Raw genomic sequence first — 13,188 nt, 5'->3', positions numbered from 1 at the left:
TAGATGTTCGTTGAGAAATTTGGAATCATAATTAAGGCTTATTCATGGAGAACGACGAATGATGCAGATCTGCCCAAAGTCTCTATAAGCCAAAACACCAAACAACTAGTTATTTACGGAATGTTATGTTATTAACTAAAAACTCAAATATTAGTCTAATTATTCAAATAAGTTCAGTTTAAAATAACAAATCACGCTTGCGATGATCGATCTGAATGATATCGACAAAGGTTCGTTCGCGCGTTATTGCCAAAGGTTTGTACATTTCAAATCGACGATACTATTGATTATTAAAAAATATTGGGCTGTGATATGCATGTTGTACAATTTTACCGGCAATTTTAAATAAGTGGCTGCGTACGTGTTGCTTCGTTCAATGAACGCAGCGCCATCTGGCGTATTTGACGTCAGTTTCCCCGAACTGTTGACGATTTGACATTTCACCAGAACTCAATATAAACAACACAAACAAACATCGTCATCGTCTTGCGAAAAACGGAACAAAGTCGCTACAATTTCATCACACTTCTAATACCTAATACCTAAGCTAATACCAATCAAAGCAGCATGGTAAGTGTAAAGCACAAGATCTTCGCAATATAAAATGTCGCAACGTGTATGCTAATAGCCGCTGTTGTAGTTCCAGTTCAACGGCTTCAACATGATGTTCCCGGACCATTCCCGTCCGTTCAACACGACGTACAAATGCTACTCGGTATCGATGCTGCCAGGCAACGAGCGACAGGATGTGGAGAATGGAGGCAAGATCATTATGCCACCGTCGGCGCTGGACCAGCTGACCCGGTTGAACGTGGTGTATCCGATGTTGTTCAAGATCACGAACGGCTCGATCAACCGCAGTACACACGCGGGTGTGCTGGAGTTTGTGGCGGACGAAGGCAAAATCTACATGCCCTACTGGATGATGCACAATCTGGCCCTGGACCAGGGCGATATTGTGGAGATCGAGAGCGTCTCCATCCCGGTGGCAACGTATTCCAAGTTCCAGCCGCAGAGCGTCGAGTTCCTGGACATCACGAACCCGAAGGCGGTGCTGGAGAACTGTTTACGAAACTTCGCATGCCTCACGACGGGCGATCTGATTGCGATAAAGTACAACAACACGACGTACGAGCTGTCGGTGCTGGAAACGAAGCCCGGTCCAGCGGTTACAATCATCGAATGTGATATGAACGTCGAGTTCGCCCCACCGGTCGGGTACACGGAACCGGAGCGAAAGGAAAAGGAGGAAGAACCGATGACGATCGATCCGACGGAGCTGATGCCCGAGCCGACCGGGTTCGTAGCGTTCAAGGGAGAGGGTACCAGGTTGGATGGAAAAAAGAAGAAAGACAACGGCACGAACGATGTACCGGCGGCGCAACGACAGACCTACGTGCGAGGCATTCCCGACTACGATCATCCTTACGGTTTACTACGGTTTGATCGCAGTGTGAGGAAAACGGACCAACTTGAGTCGAAGCTGGAGGACAGTAAATTCCAGGAGTTCCAGGGCGAAGGCTTCAATCTGAAGAAGAACCGCAAATAGAGCTGGGCATGATCTCCTTCAGTAGCAGCTGTACGAAGAACTGTCCAAGCTGAGCGTTAACTATGGCAAATGTTCGTGTGTGTGTGTGTTATAAACCTTATATTTCCGTTTCTTCACAACTGATCATATAAATTTCTGTGGTAGATAAAATTACTGAACTCAATGACTTACGGCGCTCATTTGTCTCGACTGGTGTTTAAGACGCGCGAGGTGCAGAGACCCTTCACGTAATACGCTTCGCTTGAATCCGCCGGAATCCGAATGGACTAATACAGATTTTCGCTTACACTACGTTTCGTTGCCGCGTGTTCTCTAAATACTTTTGGCTAGTGTGCGGCGGAAACGAAAAATGCTGTAACGGAAGAAAGAATATCAGTCTCGTGAGTTAAATGAGTCGAAATTGGTTAAGTAATTTTACCTTTTCTTAATGGAACAGCTGAACATCTTTGCAAGAAACGAAAAAAATGAAAAAGAAACAAAGAGAGAAGACATGCACGGAGCGGCAGGAATGTAAACAACCGCCTGCCAGCGCGTCTTTAGAACCGCTTCAGGAACTCCTCCGAACAGATGCGCGCACGGGCATTGACGGCCAGCTTCATCTCGCTAATTTCCTTGTCAATCTCTTCCATGAAGTGAATCACAAAGTCCACCAGCTTGTGCTTGTACATCTGCTCGGTGTGGAAGTTCGTGATGAGAAAGCTTATGTCGTACCCGTCGATCGGTTTCCGCCGCAGGATGATGAAGTTTTCCGCCCGCATCATCATGAACCGGGTGAACTTGTGGCAGAGGATCTTCTCAATCTCGTCCGCCTGCTTGACGGCGATGCTGATGCGCACCGAGTTGACGCTCGTCTCGATCAGTACGCGCTCCTTCTCGTTGCGCGATATCACCACCGGGGTCAGCAGCAGCTCCTTGCTGCTGCGGACCTCCACCTCAGGTTTGTTGTGCCGTTCGACGACCTGGGACGAGAAGTTGCTCAGACACATTGCCGCCGTGAGGGTGTGACGCACCGCGGTCAGGTAGGGCTTTAGTGTTGCGGCCATTTTTTCGGCTTTCTGCGTCGTTTTCACACTCCGTTGGGAGTTTTCCTGGGAAAATGGTTAGGGAAAATGGTGGAAAACACCAAATAATGATGATTCAGAGAGTTGGTGTTTATCGGCCTTATTTTCCTTACTTGCACACCCGCCCAGATAAAAAATACACAGTATGCGTCAGTGTGTGCGTGTGTGTTCGGCGGATGACAGCTCCGTTTGACAGCGTTTCTCACAACAGGACGCGCTCATGTTGATGGTGGACATGACGTTTATTTTGTGATAAAACGTTCTTGCGGCCGCACAGTTTAGATCACATTCAGTGCATTCCGTTCGGAAATTGTTTGATGAATCTTTCTGCTTCGTTTATCAATTTCAATTAAACTATCAAGAGCGACAGAAAGCCAAAAAAATGGTATCTGAAAAAGGGGATTAAACAAAAGTACATCTCGATACGATCTAGAAGTGATGGGCTTAAGGTAAAGGATTATTACAATCAATAGTCAATACCGCATAATTTTATCTTGCTATTGTTCCAGATACACTAAACGAATATTGATCATGAATCTCTGGACTGGCGGTCAGGTATGTCACAAAAATGATACAATGTATGCTTGGGCTTCCTTCTTCTACCCCTTGAGGAAATGCGTAGAAGTGGATACACGCAGAATGATGAGTTTTTTCTTCTTCTCTTACCTAACCTGCACCTCCGACAACGCTGGCCACTGGAATGTGTAGAGAGCGGTGTAGTATGCGAGCGAAACTTTTCACTTCACTTTCCCGGTGTCCATAGTTTCCCGTGCCACGTTTCCCAACAGACAATCAAATTACATTTTCCTTTAGCTAGCTCTAAGCGAAAGGTTAGTGTGCCCGCTGCTGCTGCTGTCCCTGCACGTCCGGACGGTTGAAGAGCACTACAACTCTATCCGCCGTAAAACAGGCCTCGGTGGAACGATGCAACTTACACCGGCAGGGCGTAGCGTAGGTTAAGATACGCGGGAAACTCGCGAAACTTTTACCCCGTTCCCGGTCCCGCGGATGTCGGGATTACTTGGACGAAGCGCATCGCAATCACCGTCCCCAGGAACAGCCGGAAGACAGAGCCGGAGCAGGGCTGGTAGTAGTAGTAGTAGTAATAGTAGTAATGTAGCTGTAGCAACATTCTCAACCATAAATTCCGTTTTTTTACGATCTGCGGGGATGTGAAATGAAAAGGGAAAGTGCCTTTCCGCGTACCGTTGGACTTTGATAGGAAACCCCGGAGTCTAAAACAAGGGACAAGGAGATGTAGTTTAAAAACTGCAAGACCGCTCTCCGTGTAAACCTTTGCCGAGGCAAAAAGTGGTGCTGGTGTTCTGCTGTTTGGCCCATCCAAACGGGGAACGATCGCGAGCAGCCCCGTACATTGGTATGACCATTAGCTGCGGGAGGTAAGGTTAGTTTGAAACAAACGGAAATTTACACAGAGGGACACAGCGGAGACACAGCGGGGCAGTCCTAGAGAAACGATGGAATATAGAACGCTCCATAACCGGCACGAAAACAAGGCACTTTAAATACTCCGAGAACGGATTGCGGGTCACGATTCCCTTCCGCCTCGGTCAACAACGCTGACGAAGGACGAACGCGCACAGCAGCACACCTGTCCGGTGCGGTGCCGGGCACCAGCGACCTGTGCCGGGGACGCACAAAATGCGAACCGAGCACGGTTCTTATCCGGATTTTGACACGCCATTTCATTTAAATATTTTCCGGACGCACCTCAGCTGGTGTGCTCCCAGTGCAGCCCATCCTTCCTCGCACTTCCGCTTTTCCCCGTGGGCTGTCAACGTGGCACCGGGGTTAGGAAAAAAGCTCCAAATTTATGATTATTATTCCATCTTTTCCGCTCTCTTAAATTCCAGCCCGGCGAGAAGAGGGCGCAAGCGACGCCAAGAAGAAGAAGCAGAAGAAGGAAGAAGTCGAGAAGTAACACAATCGACCGTGGGAGAATGCTTAATTTGAATATTAATAGCCAAAATTCCGCCCCAGAACCAGGGCCAGTGTCAGTTCATTGGGTGGAAAAAGTTCGGTTGCAAAGCGAATCGCGGCATGGCTTTGCAGTGTAGATTGGCCCGTTGTTGTCCAGCACGCTAACCGATGGCGAGTGTGGGCAAGTGGTACAAATGTTTCTGATTATGTCCCTCCACGGTAGTGGTTTCACTGGTTGTGTTGGTGCTCTGCTGATTAACTTAAAACAGTGCAAATTTTAAGGCGCCCGGACAATGAGGACTACTGAGGATGAGGAGTTTAGCAAGTAATCGCAATTTTAGTCAAAGGGAAGCAAAATTCCAAGTCCGTTTTTGTACCTTCATCAGGCAATGGACACAAGCCAGTAGTCGGTTGGTGGTCCGCTCGTTGGGTCAGTTTCTTTTCGTACAAGCGCAGTAGCTGCATTTCCCAACTTGGAGCGTCTTTAAGACAACTCTCCAAGATGTAGTGCACACGTTCCTTTACACGCCAAGGCAAAGATATCGTGCGCGCGTAAGCTCCAACGCGTCTTCCACTTCCGGCCAGTGTTGGCGACCGATTTTAAACGGATTATGGGAGATGAAGATTTCATCCGTCGCCCCGTGTGCTCTGTCCCGTTTGCCCGTTTGATGAGTGTCAGATTTCTTTCGCAACCCAACGCCCGGACGGGTACCCGGACACTATGGTTTCGTTTGCGACGGCATAGAGTTTGAGGTTCAGCCCCCGGTAGGACACTTACATGGGGGGGATAGCGCTGCTTATCTTTCCCTCCCATTTACATAACTAATGAAACAATGCGATAAGCGCAAACGGGGAGAGAGACACAGAGAGAGGCGGCCGAGTGCCGGCTTTTTGGTCGGTAATTTCCGTCCGGAGATATTGTTCTTCGCTCCAACCTGTTGGGAGGGCACGGCACGAATGGGAGCTTTTCTTCCGCCTTGCATTGTGCTTTCCATCCAGGGTGTCAAGTGTTTTTATTTGAAGCTTGTCTTTTCGTGTCCTTTTTTGTCGTTGTTGTGTGGAGGGAGATTTGAATTTTTCTAACGGAGCGTGAACAGAAACAGACGGGGACTTATCGTTCGATAATGAGCTTGTACTTGTAGCGCTTACGTTGGCGCTGCGCTGCGGGCGGCTAGCCTTTTGTGGGAGCTTTACGCGTGACCTTTTGCGGATATTAGCGCGTACGCGCGAGAGCGCACGATACGCACGAAATCGTATTAAATCATGCCATGTGTGTGTGTGTGTGTGTGGTGCGTGTGTGTGATTACGCATCCAAAGTTACACCTTGTTACAACTCTTTTGTTGGGTAAACTTTTCCTTTCCCCGCCGCTCGCGCCCTCGGACGATGTTGACTTCTGTAATTTGGCCTCCATTATTCATCCACTCGCTAATCTAGCCAATAGGGAAACTTACCTAATTGCTTCTATTATTTACGGTAAATTGTGGGCGATGAATTATTGACCCGACGGCCAAGACGACGACGCCGACTTGGAGGGGAGAGGTTTGAGCGCCCTACGGCCTTGTCGTTTGCCTACAACCACCAAAGGAGAAGGGCCGCAGGGTGTGGGGGAGGGGGGCAAACATTTCCCCCCAGTGTGTTATAGCGTCAGAGGACATTCCGAGGACCGGTGGGATGGCACGGAACGAGAGAGCTTATGTAGAAAGTTTCCCTCCCCCCCCCCCCCCCCCCCCCCCGGTCTAAGCCATGGGCTGGAATCGGATTTCTGAGGATTGTTCGTAGAATCGCTTGCGGTCCTGCTGACAGAATATTAAATATGGCCAGGAACGGCCGCCCCAAGGATGGTGGAAGATGTTTCGTGCCTGTAGGTTGCAATAAAACACTGCAGCACGGGCGCCGTAGGTGCCGTCGGATGAACACTCATCGGTTGGGCTTTGGCGAGGGATGAATTTTTCATGGTCACCGGCACTTCGGCACTACAATTGGACGGTCGTCATCGTCGTAGCCAGAGCTTAACACTTCCTAAGGAATTCAGCAAAGTCAGCCGCATCGGAGCCGTGCGTGTAGCACTCCATTCTGAGGGCTTTAGATATATGATGCTTTGAGGTTATGCGATGCAGATTGGACGTTGGTGTGTGTGAATAATCAATCGCACTACCGAAGGCAGAGGGCAGCCCTGCATCGACGGCAGTGAAGCGCAAAGACATCGGATTTGGTGACACTATAGCACTCTCACCGCGGAAATGGTGTCAGTGAGTGCTGCAGGCACACATCCTCATCCTCAAGGTGGCGGCGGCGGCTAAAATATGGAAGCGTAATCTCGCCTTCCCAAAATCAATTGGATCAATGAAGTCATCAATCGGCCTCAGCGGTGTAGTGCGTGCGCCCCTATTGCCGGTTGTTATTTTTGTATATTTTATAGCGCTTCTTCGCTTACTTACTTCTCTTCTCTCTTCGCTGGTGCTCTGATAGACGACGATCAAAATCCAATCACAGTAGTCCGAGACTTTGTTTTCCGTCCGCCCAGCTTCTCAGTTCATGTGAAAGCGGCTCGGGCGCGCGGTGGTCGAGCAGCTCCAGCCAGAAACAGCCGACCACGACAGGGCAATAAAACGATTGATTGAAAATGCTTTTTATCCTGCAGCGCTTGTGAAGGCGATGGGATGGATGGGAGACCGTGTGAGCAAGGTGCCGAAAACAAACAGGCCTTGGCGGTGATAACCGTGCTGGGCTGGGAGGAAACGGAGGACCGCCGAGGAAATGGTTCATTTAGCCTGCCTTCAGTTATTGGATTCTGAGGCGTTCGTCGTCTGCTCGCTCGCTTGGACAGTCGGAGTTGGAGCGGCTCACATTCACCTTTTTGTCCTGCAGTGGATCACAGAGAGAGAGAGAGAGAGAGTGAGAGAGCAAATGAGTTTGATAGGAAGGAGGGCAGCAAACCACGATACGTTGGAGGGTTGCTGGACCACCACCACCATGCGCTAAATCTGGTGCGGAACGTCATCATCGTCCTGTTCGTCAACGTTGTCGCTGGCGCATGAAACGTGACGGTACATGGTGGTAAAAAATAAATACTTCACCTTACCCATTGCTCGCGGCGCTCGTGTCGTACTCATTCAATCTCACTCACTTATCGCCAATCAACCGTAGCTCAGAGCACCCTCCGAGGGTCGGAGGGGGGTTGGAATGCTAGTCAATTTGCGAAATGAAACGAATCAATCGCAAAAGTTTGGAATTCCATCGAATCCGGTCGAGCCTCTGTGCTACTGTCGAGGAAGTTGATTCTTGGTCGTCGTGTCCGTGGACCGTGTTGCAGCTTGGTGTACTCTCGGCTTGCTTTGATTAATGTTATTAAGCTGTCAGTTATGCTTATTTATACCGAATGGCGCTGTTTCGCTGTGGGGTGAAATTCACGGACTGCTTTGATTAATTTATTAGTGGTCGAACACGGAGAAGCGAAAAGGAAAGGGCGTTGGCGAAGGCAAAGGCAGTAGTATTTTTCACCAATTATGAGAAAACTTCGAAGCGTATCGGTTTCGAGAGATGCTGCGCATTCTCTTGCTGTGCCCATTACGTATTCCTGCACGTGTTGATATGGTTTACCAATTCAATTGAACGCTTCTCTCACATCTCGCAAAACAAACCACCGTTGATGGAGTGTTATCATGTCCCATCCGGCCACTAGCCACGGAAACGTGATTTATAGCAAAACCCATCCACTGCTGTATCTTTCCAACCCGTGCAGTGTGCTATGCACATGGCAATGCTGAAGTGGCTCCAGCACACGGGAGCTTGCCGAGGCGGAACTTTATTCATATTTAATTTGGAAAAAGTTTCACTAACATTTCAAGCACACACTTTTCAATATATTCAATAGGTCGTTCGGACCATTCTTTTTTTTTTTGCTCGCTCTCCCTCTCTCGAAGGGATGGGTCTGTTCCGGAGATCTGACCAGGGCCACAGGGCCCTCGTTTGAGGTTACGGCGGTCGACTCTAAGACCGGCGGAAGGATGAATTTCATGTGCAGCTCATGTTCTATTAGCCGAATGTTGGTTTTTTATTATTAATGCTTCCCGTTTGCTGCTGCAAGCGCCGTGACCGCATCGATACCACTTCCGCTCCTTCGGGCACGTACTGACCTTCGACCCGCACCAGCTGCTGCGCCAGCTTGCCGTCTTGTCGTCCCTCTGGCGGGCTTTCGCTTCAATTAAGGGTCTTGAGAGAGCGTACGTTCGGAGCGGGTTGCGTTAGTTTTATCGGGTCGGGGAGGTTTTTTTGTTGTTTTGCCTTTTCTAACCACTTCTTTCCGTTCCGAAGCCCTCAAGTGGTTGGCCAAGGATCGGACACACACGTACCGTATACACACACACACATCCATTGCTGTGGATTTTGTACACTCGTCCCTCCTTGCGGGTAAACAAGAGGGCCTCCGAGTGTGAGAGTGTGAGCAAAACGGGCGGTTGCAAAAACTTTTCATTTGTAGAAATAAAAATAAAATGCATACATGACACACACACACACATGTGGACAGGAAAAAATAAAATGAGAAAAGTGGAGCAATGTTGGAAACAGCAGATATTTTTCACCAATCTCGCCTTTCCCGCGCGCGCACACATAACAACTTTCGATGAAGGGAAAGGGGATGGGGGAGGCAGGAGGTGTGCGGTGTCCTTCTTCCGTTCGGTCAAAAGCACCCGCTGGTCATACGCGCCCAAGTGGAGGAAATTTTCAACCCACTTAATACACGCTTCTGTGCAAAACTGTGCAAAGGTTCGAAAATCCTGTGCCTGTGCCTGTGTACAAAGTTGCTGCTACAAGTGTGTTGTGAGCTTTTCTGGGACGCCATTGCCAGAGTGGCTCGATTGTTTCGTTCCCAGGAGTGTGTGTGTGTGCTGGCAAAGGATTAAATACAAAAATAACATCGTTATCCTTGCAGAACACGCGAGTTGGAGTGAGTTTGACGAGAAGGGACTCGGGAAATTGTGGATTGCGCGAGAACTTTATCCACCAGAGCGTGTTTCACATTTTGGGGCCTCCCTAGTTGCTGCTGTTGTTGTTCTTGACCTCTGGATGGTGTTGATGAGGAGAAGGTCGTTCTATAATTATTACTGCATGTGCTGCATGTGTGCTGGTCAGTTGGCCAGTGCAAACCAAGCCAAGCCACTCAAATAAGCCTGTGGTTGAACATACATTGCATCTTTGCACAACGATCATTAGGAAACGGGGTTCTTTTTTTGTTGGAATTATTCCCAACAGAAACTCTTATCGGTGTCTGTGGGTTGGCTGTGCAGCACACCGAGAAAAAACTGCAAAATTGCAAGCTATTTTCCGGTCGTACTGCTACTAGCTATTTGCCGTTTAAAGTAAAATTACATAAAGAGGTGATTCATGGGGAAAATGATGTGTCTGTCGAACGACTTCAGCCACCCATTTCCCTATCAACCGAGAGAGATAGAGAGTGTGTGTGGGGATAGAGGGATAGGGGAGTAAAAAACATGATCAAAAGAGTACCGCTGACCCCGTGCGCAGCCCACGCCCCAGAACGGAAACGGAGAGTAAAAGCGATGCTTTTCTGATTAGCTTTGCATCTCGAGCCACTAATGGGCACAGTTTTACGTTCCCGGCCATGCGTTGCTCCTGTCATGACCCGTTCGACTAGGGGGTGTCTGTTTTTTTTCGTGGAACCGGTAAATGACTGTGGAAAAAACCCTAGGAGTAGAAGAAAGCGTAACCCAAAGCCCACAAGGGACCTGGAGGGAGTGAAGCTAATTCAAATTGCATCCTCAGGATGGGAAAATGATTAAGCTCAGGTTGGCGTTTGGGGTTGGTATCGTTCGTAGAATGGGGGAAGAAAGACAAGCCGGGAAATCATCAAACGCTTCCAATTTTACATGTCCCACTCGTCCGTCTCTCATTATCGTTTGCAACAATCTCTTCCCACGATTTCCGTTTTGTAGTTCCTTCTCGCTCTCTCTCTTCGTGTGGTTTGGATCGGGATGCATTTCAAGCTGTATCACTGGCTGCATTGGTAAACATTTAATACACACAGCACGGCACCGACTGACAAGCCCGGAGTGATGAGAAATGAATATGCTATGACAATAGTGAGGAGAAGCATTGTGGTTTCGCAGCATGAGCCTCATGCAATGCGAGTGTCCTTTTCGCTGCTCGGAATGAAAAAGGAAGAGCACTGTACGGGCCATGAAATTCAAGCATTTTACATTCACCCATTGACTGCATCCATTCACCAAAAGGGGGGTTTGGAAAACCCGTTGTAGCTTCTTCCGAATGTATCACATGGACGTCGAGTCGCGCGCGCGAGAGAGAGAGAGTGAAGTTTTACCGAGTTGCCATGGACAACAACGGTCGGGGACGAAAGGGGAACGACACTGCTCTGTCTCTGTCAGACACGCAACTGCTGGTGCAAACAATGCAACCGCAAGACGCAAGGATAAAAACTACGTTGCCATGGAAATGGTTCAAATGTATGTTTAATTCAGGGTTAGACAATTCTTCAGAAAATTATTCAACAATACTCACCAGAAAGTAGATGTAAATATAGCTACATTATTGTAAAATCTTTCTTTTCCTAGAAACAGAAGCAACACACAACACCACACGGAATTGAGTGCTCCACTGCTCAGGGGGCAAAAAAGGAGGGAAAAGCATCACGAAAGCAGCAACATTGAACCGACCGAATGGCCGGGAAAGTGTACTGCGAGCTAAATAAAAGCTCTAATTTCATAAACAAACAGAGTGTAAGTGATACATCTTCTTCCGTTTTGCCTTTGTGCTGTCTGTCTGCGTGTGTGTGTGTGTGTGTGTGTGTGTGTGTGGCTGGGAGTGGTGCGATTGTGTCGTCTGGCACATCCGGCAATAGAAAATGCGCTGCCAAGGGAGCGCACCAGCGATGGAGAGAGAGGGGCGGAAGCGCGATGAAGCGAACGGAAATATAGCCGATTGAAAAATCTCATTGGAATTCCATGCTCATCTATTTAAAATGATACAGGGAGCCATCGTTAGTCCTGGGCACTTTGCCTCCGTGTGCTCTGGCTTCTCCTCTGCCTCTCACTGGTGCTCACTGGTGTCATCTTCCGTCTCCTGAGGGAAAGGGAAACCATCCCCCTGCCCCCCCCCCCCCCCCACGTCCCCATGGTATTGGTTGCTTTCATTTCCTTAAGCACTCGGCACTGCTCGGGCAGCACCACACAATCGAGCTGTGTGGGCGGTGAAGGTAAAGGCAAGTGTTCGGGATTCGTTTGTGTTTTCAGTGTTTCGCTTGTTTCCAGTGTGCGCTCGAAAATGAATGAGTCCCGCAGATCGCCGTATGCGGTTGGGAAAAGCGATTCTTCTTTCGCCTCGAAGTGGTTTTATGGGGTTTGAAGTCATCATTCCGACCGCGGGCGGGTGGGTGCGGTAGCGGGACGACAGCTTCCGGTTCCGCGAGCAATGGCATTGGGCAGGGTGGGATGGCGAATTGTTGGCGACCAACGCGCACCACCTTCGCTTCGCTTGCACCTTCCGGGCAAATGGGGAGGTAGGTTTTGTCTTACGGAGACTGTATTTACTGCGACCAGGATTGTCGGAAGTGAAGAGTCGAAGTTTGACGATTCAAATTTCCTCAGGAATCGTCGTATTCAATTAGCTCATTTTACGATGCTGTTTTCACTGCCGCAGCCCACGAACCCACCAAGTCGTTTTGTACGAGTAACTGATGCCATTTAAGCAGTCATTTTCATTTGCAGCAGTCTCATGGCTCTTCGTTCTAATTGCGAGCGTTTTTTCGGTAACAATGGTACATTCGATTCCATTAGACAATCACTGTGTGCTGTGTGTATTCAAAGCTATTTTTGTGAAGCATACAAATTTTCCGTTTTTTTCAGTTGAATATTTAAACACCGATCCTTTACTTAGTGTCATTCGTTATTTATCGTCACTGGTGTCCGTATCTTAATCCTCTCCGCAACAAAAAAGAAAGGTCACACAAAAGCTTTACCTAGGTCGCTTCATGCAATTATTAGTGTGTCCCATTTCCATGATGAGAGTTTTTCCCGCGGGACGTTAGAGGAGAAGGGGGGGGGGGGGTGGGTGAGCGAGGACGATTGCAGTTTATCTTTCCGATACCCCAAAATCATTGTTTGTCCCACACAGTCTCAATTTTGGATTATCCCAGTTAAATAAGGATAAAAGAAAGAGAAGACATACAAAGAGTGTGTGAGAGAGAGAGAGAGCTGGAGGTAGGACGGTTTAGATGGGTCCCCAAACAATTCCAACCGTCACCCTTCACATGGTGCGGGCGCGCGCGCACACATATTCAAATGGGCTAATATGATAAATAGATGAAACCAACAAGGACCGAGTCGGTCGTGGGGCGTGCGCTAGGGCGATTACACAAAATGCGGGGGGATAGGTGGGGGTTGGGATTGGGGGATAAAAAAGCGAAATTTACCATACAAACACACACACACACACACACACACACACACACACACACACACACACACACACACACACACACAATTACCGCAGCGAGCTCTGTGAAGCCGAGCCAAATTCGAGCAGAGTCCAAAAGCCGTATAAAATATTTAAAACGAATCCTTTCCTACTTTAGCCGGAGGGAGGGGAGGCGCAATGGGAGG

General features: G+C 48.7%; 2 protein-coding genes across 3 annotated transcripts; one reads left to right on the top strand and one right to left on the bottom strand.

Annotated features, from left to right (window-relative positions):
* Positions 1-421: 421 nt before the first annotated feature.
* Positions 422-1,712, top strand: LOC1281870 (ubiquitin fusion degradation protein 1 homolog). Its single transcript, XM_321840.6, has 2 exons — positions 422-570; positions 641-1,712. The coding sequence occupies exons 1-2, from the start codon at positions 568-570 to the stop codon at positions 1,547-1,549; spliced, it is 912 nt and encodes a 303-aa protein (XP_321840.3). The 5' UTR covers positions 422-567; the 3' UTR covers positions 1,550-1,712.
* On the bottom strand, positions 1,632-2,822 carry LOC1281871 (actin-related protein 2/3 complex subunit 4). Of its 2 annotated transcripts, XM_321841.4 has the most exons (3): positions 2,724-2,822; positions 1,968-2,637; positions 1,632-1,901 (listed from the first exon to the last, which is right to left on the bottom strand). In XM_321841.4, exon 2 carries the CDS (start codon positions 2,590-2,592, stop codon positions 2,086-2,088), a length of 507 nt encoding a protein of 168 aa, XP_321841.2. In that variant the 5' UTR covers positions 2,593-2,637; positions 2,724-2,822; the 3' UTR covers positions 1,632-1,901; positions 1,968-2,085. The 2 variants fall into 2 exon arrangements, with proteins under 2 accessions (XP_321841.2, XP_061498905.1); XM_061642921.1 differs by having other exon boundaries at positions 1,968-2,772.
* Positions 2,823-13,188: the final 10,366 nt, after the last annotated feature.

Source organism: Anopheles gambiae, chromosome 2 (assembly GCF_943734735.2).
Source record: "Anopheles gambiae chromosome 2, idAnoGambNW_F1_1, whole genome shotgun sequence".
NCBI lineage: Eukaryota > Metazoa > Arthropoda > Insecta > Diptera > Culicidae > Anopheles > Anopheles gambiae.
Note: the sequence above shows the minus strand (reverse complement) of the source record. Positions and strands in the feature narration are given on the sequence as shown.